The sequence below is a fragment of the Lissotriton vulgaris genome, unplaced genomic scaffold (assembly GCF_964263255.1).
Source record: "Lissotriton vulgaris unplaced genomic scaffold, aLisVul1.2 SCAFFOLD_3064, whole genome shotgun sequence".
Classification (NCBI taxonomy): Eukaryota; Metazoa; Chordata; class Amphibia; order Caudata; family Salamandridae; genus Lissotriton; species Lissotriton vulgaris.
The window spans coordinates 163200-186879 of NW_028255488.1; the positions used below are offsets into that span (position 1 = coordinate 163200).

The 23680-nt window shown below is 44.7% G+C and overlaps 1 protein-coding gene across 1 annotated transcript in view; it reads right to left on the reverse strand.

Moving 5' to 3' along the window:
* LOC147659113 (membrane-bound transcription factor site-1 protease-like) overlaps nt 1-23680 on the reverse strand; it is a gene marked incomplete at its 5' end in the record, with an annotated part of 181947 nt that overhangs the window by 80034 nt on the left and 78233 nt on the right. The window contains 2 exons of the mRNA XM_086951966.1: nt 20780-20895; nt 22842-23014. Of these exons, the coding sequence (XP_086808092.1) occupies nt 20780-20895; nt 22842-23014 (289 nt within the window). The remainder of the gene's footprint in view (nt 1-20779; nt 20896-22841; nt 23015-23680) is intronic.

A 23680-nucleotide genomic window follows, 5' to 3' on the forward strand; every position in this document is an offset into this window, starting at 1 on the left:
ACTCGGCGGTGCCTCATGAAAAACTACCAACCATGGTGTGGTCTCTGACTGGCTTTGGAGCAATTAGTAGCTCCATATGATGTAAGAAGTTGTGTGGGACTGTTCAGTACCATATATTGCTTTGTTTAGTTCCCCTTATCCCAGACCTTAAATCATGGTTTTTATGGGGTACCTTTCCCTTGATTAAAGGTTTCTGCTTGCTTTAGGCAGCCTGCCACCACCAGACCTGCTTCTGAACCCCTGTGCTGAGAGCCCCTGCCTTGAGGCCAGAAACCAAGGCCTTCCTGGGGGTAGGTGTTACGCCTCCTCCCCCAGGATGAGCAAAGTGCTCGAGAGGGAGGCTTCAATGCCTTGATGTCTTTGTAATACGACCCCAGCCTCTGCTGATCGCCGCAGATGGCAGTTTTCAGGTAAAACCCCCAATTTTGGCAGGATAACAAGCTGGAAAACTTAGTGAGAAAAGGAGGTGCGGGAGGCAAAGTAAAGCAAATTTTTCAGTGTCCACCTTCCTGAAGCTGGTGGGGCATTTCAAATCAGGGCTAGGACTATGCCTCCCCTCCCACAGGAGGGAGGCATAATAGAGGGTTTAGACACCCCAGGTAAGGAACCCATTGGTCCCTACCCGCCACTCCCCTGCATACCCTAAATATCGTATTTAGGTGGTACCCCCAGACCCTGAAATCAAATTCCTGACCTAAGAAGCCTGAACGCTGAATAGCCGCCCAAGCAGGAAAGAAGGTCTAGCTACTGATTCTGTGCCAGCCCTGCTACACTCCTACATTCATTTATTGGTCCTGTTTTCACTCCTTCTCTTCTACCATGGCCCCCACCAGGCCGAGATTCCTTTGGGTCTACCTCTTCGCTAATCTTCCTTTCCCCTTTACTATGTAGCCTAATGGCCTCTAGGTAACCATTTCAAAATGTCATCTGTTTTTAATCGATAGCTCGAATTTTGACTTTTTATTTTTTGTCACATTATTTAATTTGGTTGTACCCACGGCATTGTAGGGCATTCATTTTTATTTATTTAAATGTATCACTCTTTCGGGGGGTACTGAGAGTTTTTCACGCGTTTGTAACCCGTTTTCTATGCGGTGCACTTCCAGGTTGTGGTCTATTTCCATTGCTTCGCATCACCAATCTGTTTCAGCAGGAACCTTTTATTGTATCATTTACACACGAAACACAACTGTTCTGATCGTGGCGGTAAGTTTGTGCACATGTGGGATTATCTTGGCGCCTTGCGTCTCACCCAGAAGTACTCCATGTGTTACTTTTACTACTTTGCATGGATTACTGTTGAACAATCTTTGTATATGTCTCCAGCCGCTTTCCCTCTCAACAGTCAATGGGGATATTTCTCATAGAATTCATGGTTTTCAACCACTGCATTTTCCGATCACTTTTTCGGTGTCAATTCATTAACGAGACTTTACACTATCTACTCCCGTTCTACTCTTAGTATCAGGGTTTCAATTTTTCTACGCATGCAATTTACCTATAACCTGGCCTTTTTCCCGGAAAGATTTCACACTCTCCAGAGTCTCTACATATGCCTTAATTCATCACTGAAGATATTTTGCTTACCTTTGTGCTTTCCACTTCATTATTTACAGGTGTAATTTCTCCGGACAAAGGATTCGCCCAAAATGCATTGGGGTCTAGAAGAATTATGATTTATTTATCTTCATGACGATGTGATATTCCGAAGGAACTTCAATGTGCTTTCAACTTCCTTATGTTGAATCACAATTAAATACAACATAAAACCTCATCACCATTGTGACTTATACTTGATCAAACTCCTCTTGGGAGTTCGGCAGTGCAACCAGGGGATGCTTCCCAGTGGGACAGCGCTCTTTAGCCCTGTCAGCCTGTCTATGCCTTTCGCCTTAGCCACAAAAGTCGACTTGTCCTGTAGACCCAGCAAACTCCAAAACCCTGAGAGGACTGCCTGCCTTCAACAAACAATCTAAAACTTCTGTGGACAGTGGACCTATCCAGAATTCTATAAAAAAAAGAAACTCTGCCCTGAGGAATTGCGAAACCGCCACCAGACCCACCTCTGCACCCAATGCCCACGGCCCGAGTCAATGTGGCCCACTGCTCCTGTGAAGGTTCCCCAGCGATTTTGAGCCAGAGCCCACCCTGGGCTGACGCCAGCTGGACTCCACCTCGACACCTGCACCCTCAATCCAAAGACTCCCCCTTAATGCGACACCAAAGGACACCCCTGCACGGAAGCACCAGGGCCTTGGGAGCTTGACCAACAATGTCCCTAGCATACGAACTTACATGGTCAGCTGTGGCTGTTCTTCATCCAGCCTCCTGACCTGAGCCTGCAGCCTTTCTTCAAAACCAACCTCCCCCATTGAGTTGGAATGGATGCCCGACGCAGTGTTGTCACTCTGCACCCGGCCGTCGAGTGTGTAAGTTTGGTGCTACCTTTTGGCTCCCCCTGTACTCACTTTAACTCCAGGAGATTGACCCCGGACACAGCTTTACTCACTTGTGAGCAGCGCAACTGCAATCACCCCCAGTCTCCATGGATTACCATGGGGTGCCCGAATCTGAATTGGACCTCTGCACCCGGCCACTCCAGTCCCGCTGGTGGTGCAGTCTTGGCACTGATTTGAACCTTGCCTGGTGTTCACTTGAAACCACGAAGACTAGATTTGTAAGTCATATACTAAACTGCAAAACCACATTCTGGTTTCCTCCCATAGGTTAACCTGGCTGAACTGAAAAGTTGCACTGTCAACTTTTTAAAGAGAAAGGAAAATGCTACTTACCAGTATGCATCTGTTCTTGGCATGTAGAGCTGCAAAATATCATACTTTTGCACAGATCGCCATCTGGTGTTGGGCTCGGATGATTGCAGTTTGTTGTTGTCTTGGAAGAAGTCTTTGTAGTCACGAGATAGGTGACTCCTCCCTTTAACGATAGTGCGCAATGGGCATCAACTCCATCTTCAGATTTTTTTTCGCCATGATGGGAAATAATGGAGTTTGGTAGAAACAGAAAAATGTCCATTTGAGTGTATCTAAGTAAGATAACACTGGAACAGATGCAGGCTCCGGGGAGGGGGGTGGGCGTATGATATTCTGCAGCTCTACATGCCAAGAACAGGTGCATACTGGTAAGGTGCATTTTCCGTTCGAGGCATATGAGCTGCAGAACTCATACTTTTGCATAGACTGTACAGCAGTGCTCTCCCTTAGCAGTGGTCTGAAAAAGTGTTTAAGGAACAGTCTGGCCTACAGAAGTCTGATGTTTTGCCTGCATGTCTACACAATAGTGTTCGCTGAAGGGGTGTGGCATAGCCCATGTTGCTGCCTTACAAATGTCCTCTAAGGGAATGTTCCCTAAAAATGCCATGGAAGCCCCTAGTTTGTGTGTTGAGTGCGCTCTAAGGGAAATTGGTAATGTGCGTTTTGCCTTTTGGTAGCATATTTGAATGCATTTGACTATTCACCTGCCAATTCCAGCTTTGGAGATGGGGTTTCCTTTATGAGGCGGAGAGAAAGCTACAAACAGTTGGTTTGTCTTTCTAAAAGGTTTAGTTCTGTCAATGTAATAAAGTATAGCTATTTTAACATGTGTGTGAAGAGCTCTCTGCCACGGAATCTGGTTTTGGGAAAAAAACAGGTAACTCTACAGATAGATTAAGATGAAAGCCAGAGATTACTTTGGGAAGTAAGTTTGGATTTGTTCAGAGAACCACCTTGTTACAATGCATTTGTAAGAATGGTTCTTGTATGGTTAAAGCCTGAACCTCACTTACTCTAAGGAAAGCTACTTTCCATGTAAGGAATTGCAAGAGCTTTGGAAGAGTCTATTGTGGCACCTAGATACTGATGTAGATAGGAGGGCTGTAGATGGGACTTGGTGAGGTTTATTGTGAACCCCCGTCATGGAGCAGCTGAATTGTTATGCAAGTGTGGTGAACACACTGGTTGTGTGACTTGGGTTTTATGAGTCAGTCCTCCAGGTATGGAAACACATGAATCTGTTGTCTGTGCAAGTGTGCGGGTACTACTGCAAGACACTTTGTGAAGACCCTGGGTGCTGTGGTTATTCCGAATGGGAGAACATTGAATTGATAGTGTTGGCCATCCACTGTGAACCTTAGATATTTCCTGTGAGCAGGGTGTATGGGAACATGAAAGTAGGCGTCCTTGGGATGTAAAGTGGAATGGAAGTCACCTTGTTGAAGTAGTGGAAGGATTTGTTGAAATGAAATGAAATGAAAAGAGTCTTATCGTGCGCAAACTTAGCCCAGTGGGCGTCAAGGTGAAGAGTGATCATGTGAAAGTGATCTAACTGTATGTAGAAATTGAGAGGTCTGAGGTCCAGTATTGGTCTGAGAGTACCGTCCTTTTTGGGGATTAGAAAGTACAGGGAGTAACCCCCTGTCCCTTGATGCTGTAGGGGAACTGGTTCTATTGCATGCTTTTGAAGCAGTAAAAGAACTTCTTGTTTGAGGAGAGTTAGATGTTCCGTGGACATAGGATGCTCTAGGATGCTGTTTGGGCGGTATGTTGGGGGGAGTTGCGGTAAGTTCCAGGCAGTAACCATACTGGATAATTTGTCTCACCCACTTGTCTGTAGTGATGGAGTTCCAGACAGGTAGGAACTGAGGAATATATAAATTTTATGGTCAAGATGTGTTCCCTAGCGCGTACCCCACCGTCTCCATGTACGAGTTAAAGTGCATGTAACTTCCCTCCTGTACCAGCTATGAAGACGCAAATACATTTGCGTCCAACGTCAACATGTCCTCTTTCAGACCCACCCTGAATGGGTTGAATGGTCCGTTCCTAAGTATGCTATGCCAACGTCTTTTTGTAGTGTACTTCTCCGTTTTGTAGCTCTAGCTGAGTAGGCCCTGAATTTCTGCCACCGAGCCTCTTTCCTGGCTTTCTGACTCCAAGGGCCTCTGCCCAGGCTGCCTCTGTACCCGTGAACTCTGACTTACTTTCAGCGCGGCCCCTCGCGCTCAGCTCAGCCTGCTGCCTGCCAAGATTGACTATAACCTTCGAGTTATCTGTTCCGCTCCCCGAAAATACATTCCTGCCTGCTAGCTTCAGTAAACATTCCCCTCAGCTGCAGAGCCAAAGGGCCGACCTGTCTCTATGCAACTAATTCAAGTAATTCATAGCCCTTGTTGCCATGCTCCCATGGAAGGCCCATGCCCCCACGCTTCTCATACAGACACTCAGGCGCTTATGCACGCACTCACAGTCAGTATAGAATAGCTTCTGCCCTAGAGACCTTTTCTGCCCAGATAGCTTAGTTCCTAAACACCAGATATCAGATATGATAGAAGCACAAGTTGATCTGACATGCCAGACTTCTGTCTCTTTCCGTCAGTGCAAATGTCAAGCCCCCTGCACCCTCCAGCTTCACGTCAATCACACGTCATGCAGCTGCGCGCGCATCCAAGCTTCCGATTTCTGCTGACATTGCAACATTTCTGTTAGTGCCACCCCTTTGTGACACCTACCTGTGACGTTTCTAGCACACACCTCTAGTTCACGCCTTCTGATTACGTACTTGTAACACGTGTATACTGTTATCTTGTCTTCTCTCAGCTGTTACGCCCATTATAACTGTTTCCTATGACATGAATTAAGTATATAAGCTATGTAATGTAATAAAAGAGCGCTCTATCCCTTCTGACACCCCTGTGGTGGTCAGAACATGATATCCTGGTCTAGACCATTCCTTTTTGAGGAATAAAACCCCTAAGAACTCTAACACCACGGACTCTGTTTTCTTTCTTTCCGATTGAGTTATTATTGATTAAGTACTTACCTGCATAGAAATTAAGAGAGTAAATTAATTATTTACGTCATTTTGGCGCCCGAACAGGGACCCCTCCCCCACCTCACGCGCCGGTTGGTGCATTTGCAAGCTATGTCCCCTGCCATCAGTTAGATGGAAACTACGCGTACCGGCAGGATTTCCTGCATCTCCCTCTGACCCACGGAGGTGACGAAGACTGCGATCAGTACCCAGACGAGGCGGTGAGGAGTGCGGAGGATCCCGACCAGAGCCTAGCCGAAAGAAGCAAGGTCCGAGGTGTCAAGAGGCCCACCAGGTTTCCGAAATTTTCCGAAGTTTTCCGAAGTTTTCCGTAGTGTCGAGTCGAGTCCAGTCGAGTTTTCCGAGGCCTTCTGTTTCCGTGCTTCCCGGTGAGTACCATTGCTGGGACGTATCTAGACGGGTTTGGGTACACAAGTCCGGTCTGCACTGTTTTTAGGCAGTGTATCTGTACTGTTTAGCAGTATATCTAGTATTCTGAATTTCTGCACTGTTACACCAGTGTATCTGTACTGTTTAGCAGTACATCCAGTATAGGGGGTAGTCTTCTATGTCTCAAATGTCTTTTCATGTGATTAATGTCGTGGTATGAATGTGAATGTGACCGTTTTTAATGTGAATTATTGTGTTTTTGTACAAGTAGCTATACCCAGTATTAAGTAAACTAAGGATTGAGCATTCAGTACTAAGTAAGCAAAAATGCCGTTTTTCAACAAGTTAAAGCAGATAGGAACTAGGAAAGGGATACTAGAGGAAGAAATTCCAATCCCCCCTAGGGACACTCCAGGTAACTTTATGTACCATAAGCATGGCATAGATGCCATATTGTATCTAGACTTATGGACTGACTATACTAAACACCTAGACGAAAGACACAGATGGCCCGTTAACGGAACATGGGATGCCGAGTGCATCATGAAGGTAGAGGAAGCACTATGGAAAAAGAAAGCCAGACAATCTCAGAAAGACGCCATAGAATTTTGGCGTAAGGAATCACATAAACGTGCTGAAAGAGCACTCCGTAGAGAAGACAGACTTAAAGAATTAGAAAAAGCCCAAGAAAACGAACTAGTTACCGAGGGGATCCGAGTAAAAACTGAACAGATAGACCGCGCACGACATAATCTTGTAAACGGTATGTATCTTGCGGAGAGGGTACACCTGAGGCCCTATCCGAAATACCGAAAAACTTACCGTCACCATTGATCCCAACTAAAGTAATGCAGAAGACTACTAAAGATATATTCCTAAATTCTTATCTAGAGGATGTAGCACCGGCTTACACCAATCTGCCTGTTCGCACCTTGCCTACTGACGGGGACGGGGGCACCCCGCCCCCAGATCATGTTCCGCCAGTACCGCGACAGACCTCCCCCGTTCCGCCAGCCCCGCCACTTCCCGCACCCAAAATAGACCTACCGAAACCACGTTTACCTGATCTAACTAAACGACAAATTCAAGTTCAAAAACAGACTCCACAGGGAGATACTGCACAAGCCTCCGCTTCAGGAGGTGCGACCGCGGGTCCTCGGACCCCGCCATTGACACACAGATTAAATCTCAGGGATATGCAGAGTCCCCTCACGTTCAGGTCACCCCGCCTTGACGCATTTAAAGAAAACATTTCAGTTTGCAGATACGATCCAGTACCCGGAAAAGACGATCTAATGATACTGGCATCACTACGGTTAAGATCTGCTACTGATATCTTGCTATGTTATGTAGGAATGAAGGATCGTCTGGATAGAATATATGAGTTTGTTCAGACAGGGAAAGACCCTGACAGTATTAAGGAGGCCATGGAGAAACAGAAAGTTGACATTCAAGCACAGATACTACGATTTTTCATAAACTGTCTAATAAGAGAACGAGATAGGCCTGGAACAGATCAGAGTGAATTAGATGCATTGAACAAGTGGGGTCAAAATATAGCTGAAGGAAAACATGATAAGGGGACTTGCATAGCCACTATGTACAGGAAAATTAGGAAAGCAGTGCTAGCAGTACACCAAAAAGAGAAAGAAAAAGCTTCCGAGGAGGAGGAAGAAGAACTTGAAGAACCAGAAAGAGCTGCAGATACTATAGCATATGTAGGTAAGGGAAAGTACCTTAGGAAAGGAATCCGTCCAGAAAGCAAGAGAGTTTTTTTCTCTGCCTTGACAAACCCGAATTCTGCTGAACATCAGTTCCAGGAAACTGATAAAAGGCTTCGAGATCGAGTAGGGTACCACGTGCTCAATTCTATGGATGAGCAAGAACTAGCCCGATCAGCCGTATCATGGGCCGAAAATACAGACATATATAATGATGACATAGTAGCGCAGACATTTCTGAACCTCTCCCCAGACGAGCAGAAATTAGCAGGTGTATACATGATTCAGCACCTCCTCATCAAATACAGAAACCATCATTCTGATCCAGGTCCCTTACACGAAACACTAGAAGCACTACTCATGGATAGATGGAGAGGCTTAAGTACCAAATTAATTCAAATAATTCTAGAACAACGCCGTAGATATGACACTTTCATAAGCTCCGAATATGTTCCCGCCCCGCCTCCAGAAAGAAAAATGTACCACATGCAATGCGGGGGTGGCATTGAAAGTCAGAACCCCTTACGAGAAGTACACCCTGTTATGGGTACGGATCACCTTTTGAAACGTGTATATGTACACACGCCTCTGACCAAGTTAGAACTGTTAGAAATGAAGAAACTAGTACCGTGTCATGATAAAGATCCCGCAGGTTTTCACAGAGAGCTTAAAGACATGTTACTGATGGGGGATTACACATATGATGATATCATGAAAATGTTAAAAGTGCTGCTGCCCACGGGCATCTACGAGAAACTAAAGGAAAAGGAATGGGAGGTGGGAGACACAAAGATTGCCTGGGCAGAAATAGAAGACGAAGAAAGCAAACGTATCCCAGGGGTAGGCCTTGGGGATAAGACTAAAGCATTACCCGGTTTGATAGTACAGGTCCTGCCAAGATTATTGACAACTAGAAAGGAAGATTGGGACGCGATCTCGTCCTGTAAACAGAAACATGATGAAGATACTAGTGACTTCTATTCAAGATTCGAGAAATGTTTCATTATCAATAGTGGCCTCAAACCAAGTAGCGAGTCATATCCGCATCTTTTTGTATCAAAACTAGTCGAGAACTCCCTACCATTAGTTAAAAACCGAGTGTACAAAGTTGAAAGTACTTGGCAGGCAAATACCCCATCCCAGATGTTACAGATGCTCCAATATCATCAGAACAGAATTAGGGAAGAACAAGATCAGGAGCAGAAACGCATGAAAGACACGAAGATGAAAATGTTAGTAGCTCAGACGGTCCCAGCCGACGGTCAGAGAAAGGGTGGGACCCAGACAAGTCACACTACAGCTCCCGTTAAAGGGACATGTAATTACTGTAAGCAGCCAGGTCATTACGTACATGAATGCCCAGTCCTGAAACATAATATAGCAACAGGTAAAACTAAAGAAAGACCGCATCCGCCTAGACAAGACCATAACCAGCATCAGAATACACAGAATACACAGCCTATGCATGCTTCTTCACCTCCAGCACAGACAGTAGCGGTACCACAGCCACAGCCCATTGCCGCGTCTCAGCAAGTTTCGCAACAGATGTACCAGTATGCCCAGTCCGCATATCCAGATTATCCCCGATATACATGAAACAGCCTAGAGAGGGAAGGTGGCTTGCCTCTTATTGAAATTCCTGTAGATCAAGAAGGTCCTTATGTACACAGTCACGTATTGGGAAAAGACAGAAAGTTTTTAATTGACACAGGGGCAAGTCGCACTACGATCAGCCATGATGAAGTCCCAGGGGCACCCCTCTCAGGCTCACAGAATGTTTCCCTTGGTTTTTCAGGACAGCCCATTGTAAATGAAGTATCAGAACCCGTTCCCCTGGCTGTGGGTCCATTATCACGCGTTACAGACTTGTTACTTACAAAATCATGTCCAGAAAATCTGTTAGGAATTAAAACATTGAAGGCTCTAGGAGCCATAATCTGCTGTTCCCAGGAGGGAGTTAGACTCTTTCTACGGGATTTCAAGGGTCATTATGTTTTGCGAGAATTCGATGTCAGATTGAAAAATGTGCCAGATTACTTGTGGGCAAAAGGCCCAACTGATGTAGGTTGCATGCATATCACCCCATACCGCGTTACACTCAAGGCAGGTGTTGTTTTACCAAGAATAAGACAATACAAGTTACCACCCGATGCTGTAGTGGCTTTACTGAAAATCATTGAAGAGCTCATTGCCCAAGGAGTGGTCGTAGAGACCAACTCCAATGTCTGTAATTCACCGATCATTCCGATTCTTAAACGTACCGATCCCAAGGCACCGCCAGTATATCGGCTGGTGATTGATCTTCGAGAACTGAACAAATGCATTATTCCACAGTACCCTGTGGTTCCCGACATCTCATCCCTATTGACTGCTATTGATTCAGAAGCGACGTTCTTTACTGTAATTGACCTCAAGAACGCCTTCTTCAGCGTGCCTATTGATCCAGAGAGCCAATATCTCTTCGGATTCAGTTTAAATGGACGCAGCTTCAAATTTTCACGCGCACCTCAAGGATTCACAGAAAGCCCCAGCATCTACAGTCAAGCACTGAAAAGACAACTAGATTGTATTCAAATGCCAGTTAACACCGCTTTACTGCAATACGTCGATGATCTACTGATCACCGCACGAAGTGAGCCCGAATGTGAACAAGCATCACTGACAGTTTTACATTTTCTGGCCGACAAGGGACACAAGGTGTCTCCTTCGAAGCTGCAATTCTGTGTTCAGCAAGTTGTGTACTTGGGTCACTTGCTGTCCAAAGTGGGGAGACAGCTCACTCCCGATCGCATTCAGTTAATTGTAAATATGCCACAACCCCAGACACAGAAGGAAGTGCGGGCCTTCATAGGCCTCACCTCATACTGCAGACAATGGATTCCTCAATATGCATTTCTAGCTAAACCACTCATCCAGTTAACGACACAAGAGGCAGCGACTTCGACTGTCCTCCCTTGGACTCAGGAACACACACAAGCTTTTGAAGAATTAAAGAAAGCATTGTGCCAAGCGCCAGTTTTAGCGACACCATGTTACAGCAAACCGTTTACACTTTTTGTTACAGAACGTGATGGTACAGCATTGTCTGTCCTCACTCAAGATCAAGCAGGTTCACATAAGCCTTGCGCTTATTTCTCAAGTACATTGGATTCAGTAGCCCAGGCACTCCCTGCGTGCTTGAAGTCAGTAGCAGCAACAGCACTAGCCATCAGACAGAGCGATTCAATTGTGTTAGGCCATCAATTAACAGTACAAGTTCCACACTCTGTAGAGGTTCTGTTAAACAGAACCCAGACTCAGCACTTGACTATAGCACGACTGACAGGTTATGAATTAACGTTATTCCAGCCACACATAGAAATCAGGCGCTGCAGTATTCTGAACCCCGCAACACTGTTACCTACAATTATGACAGATCCAGCCCCGCATGATTGTATAGAAATCATTAATGCAGTAACAAAGCCACGATGAGATTTAACAGATGTCCCACTGACAAACCCAGACCTGACACTTTATGTGGACGGTTCATGCCTGAGAACAAGTACAGGAGAATTAGTGGCCGCGTATGCAGTGACCACTGAAACTGAAGTTAAAGAAACACATCGTATTGACACACTGTCTGCTCAAGCAGCAGAGCTTATTGCTCTGACCCGAGCTTGTATACTAGCCAAGAACAGAAATGTCAACATATACACTGATTCCCGTTATGCGTTCGGAGTCGTACACGACTTCGGCATGTTATGGCAAGAAAGAGGTTTTTTGACCTCCCACGGTGCCAAGATACAACACGGTCCCCTCATTCAAGCACTGTTAGAAGCAATACATTTGCCTTCAGGAATATCAGTCATGAAGTGTAAAGCACATACTAAGGTCACAGATTCTGTTTCCCAGGGTAACGACCTGGCAGACCAGACAGCGAAACATACAGCATTGACTCACACCCAGACAACTGATGTGACAAAGACAATAGTACCGACAAAGTGTATGGCAGTCAAGGATCCCGCTCTAGATGTAATTGATATTCAGGCACATGCTACCCCAGAAGAAATAAAGAGATGGATTGAACTAGGAGGGATCCAGACAGATCAAGGTTGGATGACGAAGGGAAAATCTACATGGTTTCTCCCTGACTCTATGGTTCAAGTCATGATTAATACAGCACATAGCCCAGCACATCTAGGAGAGAAAGCGATGTTAGACAGTTTACAAAATCTCTGGAGCAATAAACACTTACGAGCAGCAGCAAAACAGAAAGTGCGTACTTGCATGATCTGTTGTCAGTTCAATCCAGGTAAAAGCGTCCCTGTAGAGCAAGGTGGATTTCATCCTCCCGATCACCCTTTTGAAGTCCTCCAAATGGATTATATCCAGATGAACCGTTGTCGAGGATTCAAGTATGTCCTTGTAGTTGTTTGTGCTCTGTCCCGCTGGACCGAAGCATACCCAGTCTCAGACTATACTGCTCCGACCACTGCCAAGCAGTTGGTTCGTGAATTCTTCCCACGATACGGTTTGCCTCGTGTCGTGTACTCAGATAACGGACAACCCTTCTCGTCCGAGCTAATGAAACAAGTTTCTTTACTGTTAGGATATCAGTGGAAGTTTCATTGTGTCCGACATACTGAAGCCGCAGGCCTTGTAGAAAGGCATAACCAGACACTAAAAATACGCCTTGCAAAGATATGTCAGGAGAAAGGGGTCGACTGGATAGTCGCCCTGCCAGTGGCACTATTCTACATGAGGATGGTCGCCCACTCGAGATCAGGGCTATCCCCGTACGAAGTGGTTTTTGGCAGACCACCGAATATGTGGGGGACGCCCATTCCGAAAAAAATCACTGATGTTGATTGTAACATGTTGACAGATTACCTTGCCTCCTTGATGTCTGCACTCCAATCATGTCGTTCACAGGTTGCCGCAGCTTTCCCTGACAACACTGATGTAAAGCCGCACGAGGTCCGTCCTGGGGACCTAGTATTGGTGCGAAATTTCGACAGGAAGAGTCCGCTGGAGCCCCGCTGGAAATCCCCGAAGACCGTCCTTCTCACCACGAGGACCGCCGTGAAGATCGAAGGGAGAAAGGGGTGGGTCCATACGAGTCATGTGAAAAAATTCCATGAACTGAAACCAGATCGAGACTCGGCCACCCCCACCAAAGACTGTGTTGAGCCAAAAGACTTTACAGTTACCGAACGAGAAGAAACTCCCCAAGAGGAGTACAGGTCGAAACTCCGATCTAGCAAGTCAGACAGTTTAATTGTTTAAGTCCTCCCCTAGGTGAATCGGTTAAATAGTTTCTGACATGTATCCCCTAGATCGAGATAGAGAGAGAGAGAGACAAGTTAAGAAAAGTGCATATTGTAAATCACTCCGTAGTCACTGTATAGTGACACTATTAATAATGTTTATTCTGAGTATCTTAGTTATTGTTGCTAGCATTCTGCTACCTATCTACTGGCCTATTTTCAGGCGTGAACAATCTGTTTACAATGTTTCTGCTGAACATTCTTTTAGTGAGTTACCGCCACACGAACTCTCTTACAGACTTGCGCTGCGCAACAATACATTCATTAGTATGTTACATCATTCCCATCAGACTAACAATGCTACAGACTGCTGGATATGTGGCCGACTCCCTCCCTACCAGAATTACAAGGGAGCTCTGCCCCTCTTTCCGTACCCGTTCACTCACAATGGCTCCTGTGGTGCATGGTTTAAAATAATTAATTCCTTAGATCCTGATATTGCTGTTTTCGATGGGGGCTGGGTTTGGGGAAACTTGAACTTAGTCCTGCTCGACGTCTGTTACCCTGATAAGGAGGGACTCCCCACTCGAATAGGAACTGATCTAGAAAATGAAGTGTATGGATTAGGTAACTACACAATTAGCCTTATGATCCTTACTGTCGAATCCGAGGCTGCACCAGTCCTGCCCCATATGCTAGTATTACCAGTCACTGGTGAATTATGTGTCCGAAAGAAAGGTTCAGTACACTTAGGTCATAGTAAATGCACTACTGTGGTCGAATTCAGTGATCATGGTAAATCGTCCTTCAAAGCGATCAGTCACTCCTATTTTGTTTGTGGTCATACCGCATACATATGCTTGCCTCCAGGTTGGGATGGTACCTGTTATATTGCATTCCTTCTGCCACCTGTTTTTCTAGCTCCCCCTGATTACCATAGAAATACAAATCTAGTAAAGCATAGACCCAAAAGAGATATCCCACTTGTCGACTACACAGAAACGGCATGGGAACAGTACACCGATTTTAATAAGGGATTCTTTTTCTTTTTAGGCCCCGTCCAAAACAGTAAATTAATACGTAGATTAACTAGAACACTGGAAACTGTAGTACATGAAACTGCCTCCGCCTTAGGTAACCTAACAGAGGAGCAATCTGCTATGCGGGTTGTTGTCCTTCAAAATCGTCTTGTTATTGACGTCATCTTGGCAGATAGAGGTGGAGCCTGTAAGGTCATCGGGTCAAGTTGCTGCGTTTTCATCCCACAAAACGCGCCATCTGTCTATCAAGCTATTACCCGTCTACATAAAATTGCAAATCAGATACATAAGAATCCAGGCACCTGGACTTGGTCCGGTTGGTTCTGGACAACGTTAACTGCTTGGGGATGGAAGATCCTATCCTTCCTAGGTTTTGGCCTTGTCATAGTATTCAGCTGCTGCCTGTGCCTACAGTGTGGGCCGGCGATATGTGGACTGTGTGCCACATCGTGCATTGAACATTCCAGTTTTCTCTCAAATAGACAACGGAAGAGAGATGAGCAAATGATGCTGCAAGAACAAACTGATCAATTTATGATGATTAATATATCATGAAGGGTCCGTAGGGAACAAGGAGGGAATGAGGAAATATAAATTTTATGGTCAAGATGTGTTCCCTAGCGCGTACCCCACCGTCTCCATGTACGAGTTAAAGTGCATGTAACTTCCCTCCTGTACCAGCTATGAAGACGCAAATACATTTGCGTCCAACGTCAACATGTCCTCTTTCAGACCCACCCTGAATGGGTTGAATGGTCCGTTCCTAAGTATGCTATGCCAACGTCTTTTTGTAGTGTACTTCTCCGTTTTGTAGCTCTAGCTGAGTAGGCCCTGAATTTCTGCCACCGAGCCTCTTTCCTGGCTTTCTGACTCCAAGGGCCTCTGCCCAGGCTGCCTCTGTACCCGTGAACTCTGACTTACTTTCAGCGCGGCCCCTCGCGCTCAGCTCAGCCTGCTGCCTGCCAAGATTGACTATAACCTTCGAGTTATCTGTTCCGCTCCCCGAAAATACATTCCTGCCTGCTAGCTTCAGTAAACATTCCCCTCAGCTGCAGAGCCAAAGGGCCGACCTGTCTCTATGCAACTAATTCAAGTAATTCATAGCCCTTGTTGCCATGCTCCCATGGAAGGCCCATGCCCCCACGCTTCTCATACAGACACTCAGGCGCTTATGCACGCACTCACAGTCAGTATAGAATAGCTTCTGCCCTAGAGACCTTTTCTGCCCAGATAGCTTAGTTCCTAAACACCAGATATCAGATATGATAGAAGCACAAGTTGATCTGACATGCCAGACTTCTGTCTCTTTCCGTCAGTGCAAATGTCAAGCCCCCTGCACCCTCCAGCTTCACGTCAATCACACGTCATGCAGCTGCGCGCGCATCCAAGCTTCCGATTTCTGCTGACATTGCAACATTTCTGTTAGTGCCACCCCTTTGTGACACCTACCTGTGACGTTTCTAGCACACACCTCTAGTTCACGCCTTCTGATTACGTACTTGTAACACGTGTATACTGTTATCTTGTCTTCTCTCAGCTGTTACGCCCATTATAACTGTTTCCTATGACATGAATTAAGTATATAAGCTATGTAATGTAATAAAAGAGCGCTCTATCCCTTCTGACACCCCTGTGGTGGTCAGAACATGATATCCTGGTCTAGACCATTCCTTTTTGAGGAATAAAACCCCTAAGAACTCTAACACCACGGACTCTGTTTTCTTTCTTTCCGATTGAGTTATTATTGATTAAGTACTTACCTGCATAGAAATTAAGAGAGTAAATTAATTATTTACGTCCAGACAGGTAGGAACTGTGAGAGTCTTCCTCCGACCAGAGTACAATGGTCTGGAGGGAGCGGAGGGTAGTCATTGTTTGGTAGTGGGGGAGAAACGATTGTTGCTACCTCGGCCTCTCCCTTTGTTATTATTTCCCCTGTACCCACCTCTGAAATATCCCCTGTTGGGAGAGGTTTGTGTGGGGCTTTTATAGGAGGAAGCAGTGTATGTGCTGATGTTTTTGGATGCGCCTCTATAAAAGGAGCGACGAAAGGAACCTTGTGTTGATGGAAACTGCAATGCTCCCATAGATTTTGCAGTGTCTGTGTCCTTTTTAATTTTTTCTAAAGCTGTGTCTACAGCTGGGCCAAACAGGTGTTCTTGGTCGAACAGCTGAATCAAGATGGTAGTTTGCACTTCTTGTTTAAAACTAGAAATGAACAACCATGCATGTCTGCGTAGTAAGTCAATGGTGTTGACAGATCTAGATGCGGTGTCTGCTGCATCGAGGGCACATTTAATGGATGCATTTGTAATTAATTTGCCTTCCTTAACCAGATCACGGGCTTTGGCCTTGTATTGGTCAGGCAAATGCTGAATTAGGTTCTCAAGCTTATCGTAGTGAGCACTATCATACCTAGCAAGCAGTGCTTGTGCATTAGCTATCCTCCAGCGATTAGCTGCTTGGGAGGCAACTTGTTTGCCTGAAGCGTCTAGCAGTTTAGACTCCTTGTCTGGAGGTGGAGCACCACCGGACGTTTGAGAATTGGCACGTTTCCTTGCATTGGACACTATTAAAGAATCTAGAGGGTGGTGTCCTTTAATGTAGGTGGGATCATTTGGGGCGGGTTTATATTTTTTATCAATGTGGGGATTGAGAATTCTGGTCCTGATAGGGTCTATGAAGATGTCTGGTGCGTGTTTAATGAAACTTTTGAGCATGGGCAATGTTTGTATTGTGACTGGGCAAAAGTATCTACCAGGAAGTCTTCACCATGGGGTCTGAATGCATTTGAACATTAGGATATCGGGCAGCCCTATTAATAAGCTGACTAAACCCTATGTTGTCATCTGGGGGAGCTGGCCGTGTTGGGTATGCCTCTGGATCAGGAAGGTCTGCAGGATCATTGTAATTTGCCCATGTGCTGTGTGTTATGGTAGTGCCATCATCAAGGTCATCTGGAGGGTAAATATTTCCACCCCCGTTCCCTAAGTCCCTAAATCATCATCATCATCATCATCCTGTTGTAGTGGGGAGTGTGGAGAGAGTCTAGGAGAGTGTATGGGAGACTTTTCAGGAGAAAGTTTTAGTAGGAAGAACAGGAGAAGAGGGTTGTAAGGGTTAAATTGAAAAGTCTCTTTTCTTCACAGGCACCTCAGGAGAGTGCGAGGTGTCAAATGTCCTCTTGTTTGTTGAGAGACTCACAATATGTCCTGTTCCACATGCAATGTTTGGGATCGATCGGATCTGGTTGAAAAAGTTCTTCCAGGTTAGCGTCTCCTTACGTGCTGATTTTTTCGGTTCTAAACTCGGTTTTGATTTGTGGTCTAGAGCCTTAGGAGGTCTTTATTGCTCTTTCGGCTTCGATGTGTAGTCGGTAATCTTTTTGGGATCCAAAGGTTTTTGGGGTTTGTTTGGATCCGCTGTCTTTTGGTGTTTCGGTGCCAAGAGCTCAATGCCGAGGACTTTTTTGGGGTAATGGGAGTAGGATGTATTCCCGATTTCGGTACAGACTGTGTTTTTTGGGCACCGATATGCGGCTTGCTCGGTCGCAAGCTGCCTGATGGCTTTTCCTTTGTCTTCGGAGCAGGGCCTGGAGGCGGGGCTTCAAAAGTTTTGTTTCGGTCTCGACTAAGGCCTTCGGGCAACGTTTTGACCAGAGCCTTCTTTTTTTCGGGTGGGGTAGGGCCAGGGGCAGTTGTACTCACTCATTGACCTGGAGTGATGTGGTCATCTGAGTAGTCGTCATCAGCTTCTGATACGCTGTCGAGCCTCTCTGAATCCTCTGCCTCTGGAACGTCGGGGCCTTCAGCGAAGATGTCTTCTGGCACCGGTGCAGATCGTTGCGCCACGACGTGGCGTTGAGCCGGGCGATCACGGATAGTTTTCTTGGATCGAAAGGCGGCGCAGACCTGGCAATCTTTTTCCTCGTGTACTGGCGAGAGACAAAGGTTGCAGACCTTGTGATGGTCGCTGTGTGGAAATTTAGCTCCACACTGGAGGCATTTTTTAAATGGATTCCTTTCCAATAGCCATAGACCTGAGTGGTGTAGACAGGCCCAGCGGCCCGCGTCGACTACCGGAACCGGGGATTGTTGAGTTAGTGTGAAGCACGTGAACAAAACTATACTGCCGATTTGTGATGTTTTACTCGTTGAAAAAGGTTTGGAAACACTGTACCGAACCGGAGCGCCAAAGTTACATCCGAACCAGATGGCAGAAAAAACAATCTGAAGATGGAGTCGATGCCCATGCGCCCTGTCGTCCAAGGGAGGAGTCACCTATCTCGTGGCTACAGAGACTTCTTCCAAGACAACAACAAACTGCAATCATCCGATCCCAACACCAGATGGCAATCTATGCAAAAGTATGAATTCTGCAGCTCATGTTCCTTGAGCAGTATTTTTCCTGAAAAACGTACTTACCTTTCAAAGTACCTCCTAGTCTTAAAATAAATCTTAAAAGAAGCTTATTTTTATCAAATTGGTGTGGATCTCCTTTTTACTCAAAAAAGGTCTTACACTCCTCTGTGTTACAATACCACACAAAGAGCACTTTGGGTTTACATTGGGCCCTGTTCACTTCTAAGGGAATCACTGGACTCTATACAGGATATATCCACTTGGGGTACATCACATAAAGTGGCAGCTTCCAACAGATATGTCGCACCCTGCCTTAGAACTCAATAGGCTGGCCACAGGGGTGACTTACACAGATACCAGGGGTGAAGTCTGGCTTTACCATTAATTTAAATGGAAAAGTTTGCAGAGCATTTTAAACAGCTCTTCCAGCCAGCAAATGGTGGGGTGGGAGTCTTATTTTACTCAGGTCACACCCAGGGTGGTACAACCAGTGCTGCAATCCCTGCGGGACCCTCTAACATATGCTCGAGGTACTATTTACTAGGGACTTGCAGGTAAATTAGCTTAGACAATTGGGTAAAAGGCAATTCCACATTCCAGTTTAAGGGTAATGCCACAGGCAACGAGGTCTGGTGAGTAAGCCATAGTGCACGCTCGCAGTCGAAAAACCAACAGCATCACTCCAAAACCGGGGGGTAACTATACAAAAAGAGGCATTTCTGTACAGAACGCAAGAAGCCACAACAACATCTACCACCTCCGTTGGAAGATCAAAGCTCCGGAACCAGCAACAAAGCCAAAGCAAGGCGCTGGTGTCTGCGCCACTGATAGCATCACCAAGGTAACAACCAATGGGGCACCCAGTAGTGTGGTCAAACGCAGCTGTCACCGGAAACTCAGGTGTAACAGGGTCAGTTTGCACAGGAAGGGACCCACCAGCAGAAGTCTAACTGGAGGCATCTTGGGGCCATAGGCGCAACAGAAGGGTCCGTAATCCTCTTCACCATTTGCAGCATGGTCTACTTCAAAACTGCATCCTGCTGCGGAGTTTACAATGGTCGGCAGAGCTCTGGGTGCATCGACTCCTGGGCCAGATCCAAATCCAAATCAAGCATTGAATTTGGGCCTCCAAAGTCCCTACTGTCAGAGGATGAAAAACCACATTTGGACTTTTGTAATTCATGTTCGACTTGTCCATCTGAATTCACATTGGATTTACATGAAGATGGATGACAGGAGCTGGTAAGGGAATGGCCTTGTAATTTGGAGCAGGAGCAGCAGTGTTTCTGGTTATCGATGATTCAATTTAGCCTGTTGCTCAAAAAATGCCTTAGGATGCATCAGCGAGCACTTGTTGCAAAGCTTTGAACAATGCTTCGTGTCGATATATCAATGAAAGACTTCATACAGGCCTGTAACCAACACCTGCGTCAGGCAGGTGCAGCATGGTTTAAAATCAGTCATCTTAGAAAGAGACATGCCTTTGCACACTGTTCAAATATTTCAAATTTGTTGAACATTTTGTCAAAAAGTGCCAAAAACCAAAGTTGCTGAACTCCAATTTGGAAACAGGGGGATTACATCTGTACATAGGGGTGGCTCCATTACATGCAGCTATGTGTTGTCACATCCAGATGTGAAATGAGTATCAACTGAAGCCAATGGCATGACTTACCAGCATGCCGGGCTATTGCAGCAAAGATTTCCAGTTCCAGTCTGGCACCTGGGGAAATCCACAAGGCAAGCAAACTGCAATTATAAGCATTCATTAACAGAAACGCTTGCACAGGGCACGTAGAGACTTTGTTACTAAAAGGTTGCACTAAAGTGCCAACTTCGATACAGAGAAAAACACATGATATGGATCCACATCATAGTGTCTGACCTCTTAGAAATGGACTTTACATGATAAATCACTATGATAGGCAAAAGTATTTTCTTAAGGCTTTGGCAAGATATTATTTTTGCTGAACATAAGTATCATTCACAAAGTATACTAGATGCCAGTGAAAGCTTAAAATGTATCATTGAAGAACACCTTATTCTAATGCACTCTAAGATTGTACTGGACGCAGTTGTGTCCTGATGGGATGTCCTGACCCTGTTGCCTATGTTCACCTACAAGGTGTTCTTTGTTTAGTACTCAGCTGTTTAGAACAAAGACATTAAACAGAACTATAAAAGGTCACGTTATATTGAGTCGGACAGCTTACCATACTGACTAGCATCAAAACATGTAATGGGGGAGCCTAGGACCTCAACAAAATACCCCATGCTTCTCAAGTGCTGGTACATGTCACGGAAGTTGGTGTGGATGTGGTCTCCATTCCTAATGAAAAGAAAACAATACCCAGTCACTAGGGTGTAAAGGTTTCTCTCCATTTACCACAGGCCCAATGCAAAGATGGACAGAACCCTCAACACATTGACAGCAACATATTACTTTTAAAATACATTATCAAGTTAAGTATGAGCATTTCCCCACACACCTCTACCAAACAACCAACTACTTGTCTCCATAGAGAAATGCAAGTCAGGATAGACCTAGCATTGGGTATTAAACAATGTATGCAATGTAAGGTAGACAGTCCTGTTAAACAGCTACATTAAGATACAGTTGAATATGGAACAGTCCTAGAATAGAAAAGCAATTTACCATGATTTTGAAACTAGACAGGCTATCAAAAGTGTAAAAAACAAAAACTTTCAAGCATTATGGTTAATCACTGAAGATAGAAGCAAAAAAAGAGATTGGCAATGATCAAATGATTGCATATACCATGTCATATAACACAAGCTTGATACCAACGGATCATGATTTGGAAGCAAGCACCTCACTAACATGCCCAACTTTTCACATCTTCATTTCAATCTTCCTTTGGTGTCCGCGCTCCAAAGCTTAGTCAACAATTCAAAGGTATGTACGCTAGAGAATGTACTCAAGCCTATTTTTGAAGACATAGGGAAATACCTTTCAACTAAAGGTAACTTTCAACAAAGTAAATTGACAAATTTACAGACTGATTCAATGACTTTTATTCACGTCTTCAATTCTTTGGTGTTGTAAGATCCTTCTGTAGCATGAATTACTGCAGACCACCAGATTCTATAAACAAGACTAAGTCTCTCAGTATGTGGGGTACACCTCTGGCTGGCATGGTTGTAAGATGACGAAACTTTATCTTCTCCCACTAATAATTTGACTTTCTGGAGGGCTAAAACCTGTTAGTTATGTTGTTTATGTTGCATGTTTTTCCTTGGGGCTGTTTCACTGAATTATTAGGTTACACTTTTATATAAGCAGATAGCTTCACAAATTGTTTCAATGGCAGCAAATATCTTGGTCCTATTGACTGCATACAAAACTGCATAGGAACTACTGATACCTGGTTGTGGCACAACCATCTTAAGTTATACAGCAAGAAAGCCAACTCCCTCCTGCAATCATCACACACTAAGATATGGCAGCACCAAGTTTGGCTATGCAAGCTTGTCGACCCACCTCCCTCCAGTGAATTTCATAAATCATGTAAAAAGCAACAGTGACTCCAGTCTTAATATGGTATATGAGATCTGATTAGCGATAGATGCGTCATGAAAATGTTTTTATACTTTTTTTTTATCTAGTATAAAGTGAGGATTGCCTGTGCTTTCATATTATCTAGAGTGGGCTATTGCAACCCAATTCACTCAAGCCTACTAAAAACTCAAAAGTATAGACTGCAGTTCCTCCCAACTGTGTCTGGCAAGCTGACACAGGACCTAACATCACATTTGTGTGCTCCTCACTAGACTGACTTCCCATGCTTGGACAGACCAAGTTTAACAGACTCTTCTTAGTCCATAAATGGCTATATTACCGTACCGAACGCTGCTACAAAACTGCTAATCTGGCACCAGTCACCTTGTGCCCAAAAATAAAATACTGTAGTGTTTTCATGAGTTTAAACAAACTCCCACTAGGAACAAAGTTTGTTGTTGTTTACTGTAATGTTGTTGAATTGGGTAAGAGTCCTATTTGTAAAGACAACAATCTGTTCACGTTAAGGGAAACTCAGAAATCCTGGCTAGACCCTTACTAATCATTATGTGCAAGATTAGCTGGTCGATTTTTACTAAACCATTTCTGTAGTGTCACAAAGTCTCCAAGACGACGTAGTGCTCCATAAGTACAAGATACAAATATATTCTATTAAGGTTGTAGAACTAAAAGCAATCCCTACATTAGAACAATCTGTTCTAGATTCTAAACCAAGACACATTTTAAACACTAACCAGTCCAAAGGGTCATTCTTCATCCTGAGGTTGTCCCTGGGGAAGTAGCCTGGTGGGTAGCGGAGATTATGGTATTGATCCCAGAGGACTCTCTTGCTTCGAGGAGGCGTAGGAATTATCTTTACTTTGACAGGGAGCTTCACGGTTGAGAACTGCTCTGCACCGTTTTTAGACTGAAAGCGAAAAGATTACCCATTAATGATAGAGAACATAATCCATTTGCTAATACCCAGGTCAAACATGTTTTGAGTTGGGACACTAGGTTCCCGGAGTCATAACATACCACATCAGCTCAAACTAAAACACAATGTCAAAAACAAGATTACCAGAATGGCAACTTTATCACACTGATTTATTAAACAGTCTTTCTTACTTGACGCAAAAGAAATAAATAGATTACATCATAAAGGCTCTTCTAAAGTGCATCAATATCAAAGGTTTACTAGCAACGAAGAACTGTGCTCACAACAGGAAATAATATAAATGTTTGTCATTAAAGAATCTGCACTCCACTGTTACACTATAGGAACCTGATTGGTACACTGAATCATAATGCGTTGTCCATTCTTAAGCATGGATCTACGTTCTCAAGCCAGTAGACTCCTCAGTACTGACTAACTTTCTTTGCAGAACGTTCATTTCGGAAATCTAACTTTGTGGCTCCTGATGAAGTGAGAGTAGCAAAAAGTGTACTGAACAAATAGCACTGTACATGAGTGTAATGTACCATTAATCCACAGAAACATTTTGGATTAAGTAGGAGTTAAAAAAAGCTTCATCCGGCTTGTGATGAAGTTTTTCATGAAAGTATTTAGTAGAGAAGAAAAGACTGTTAGATA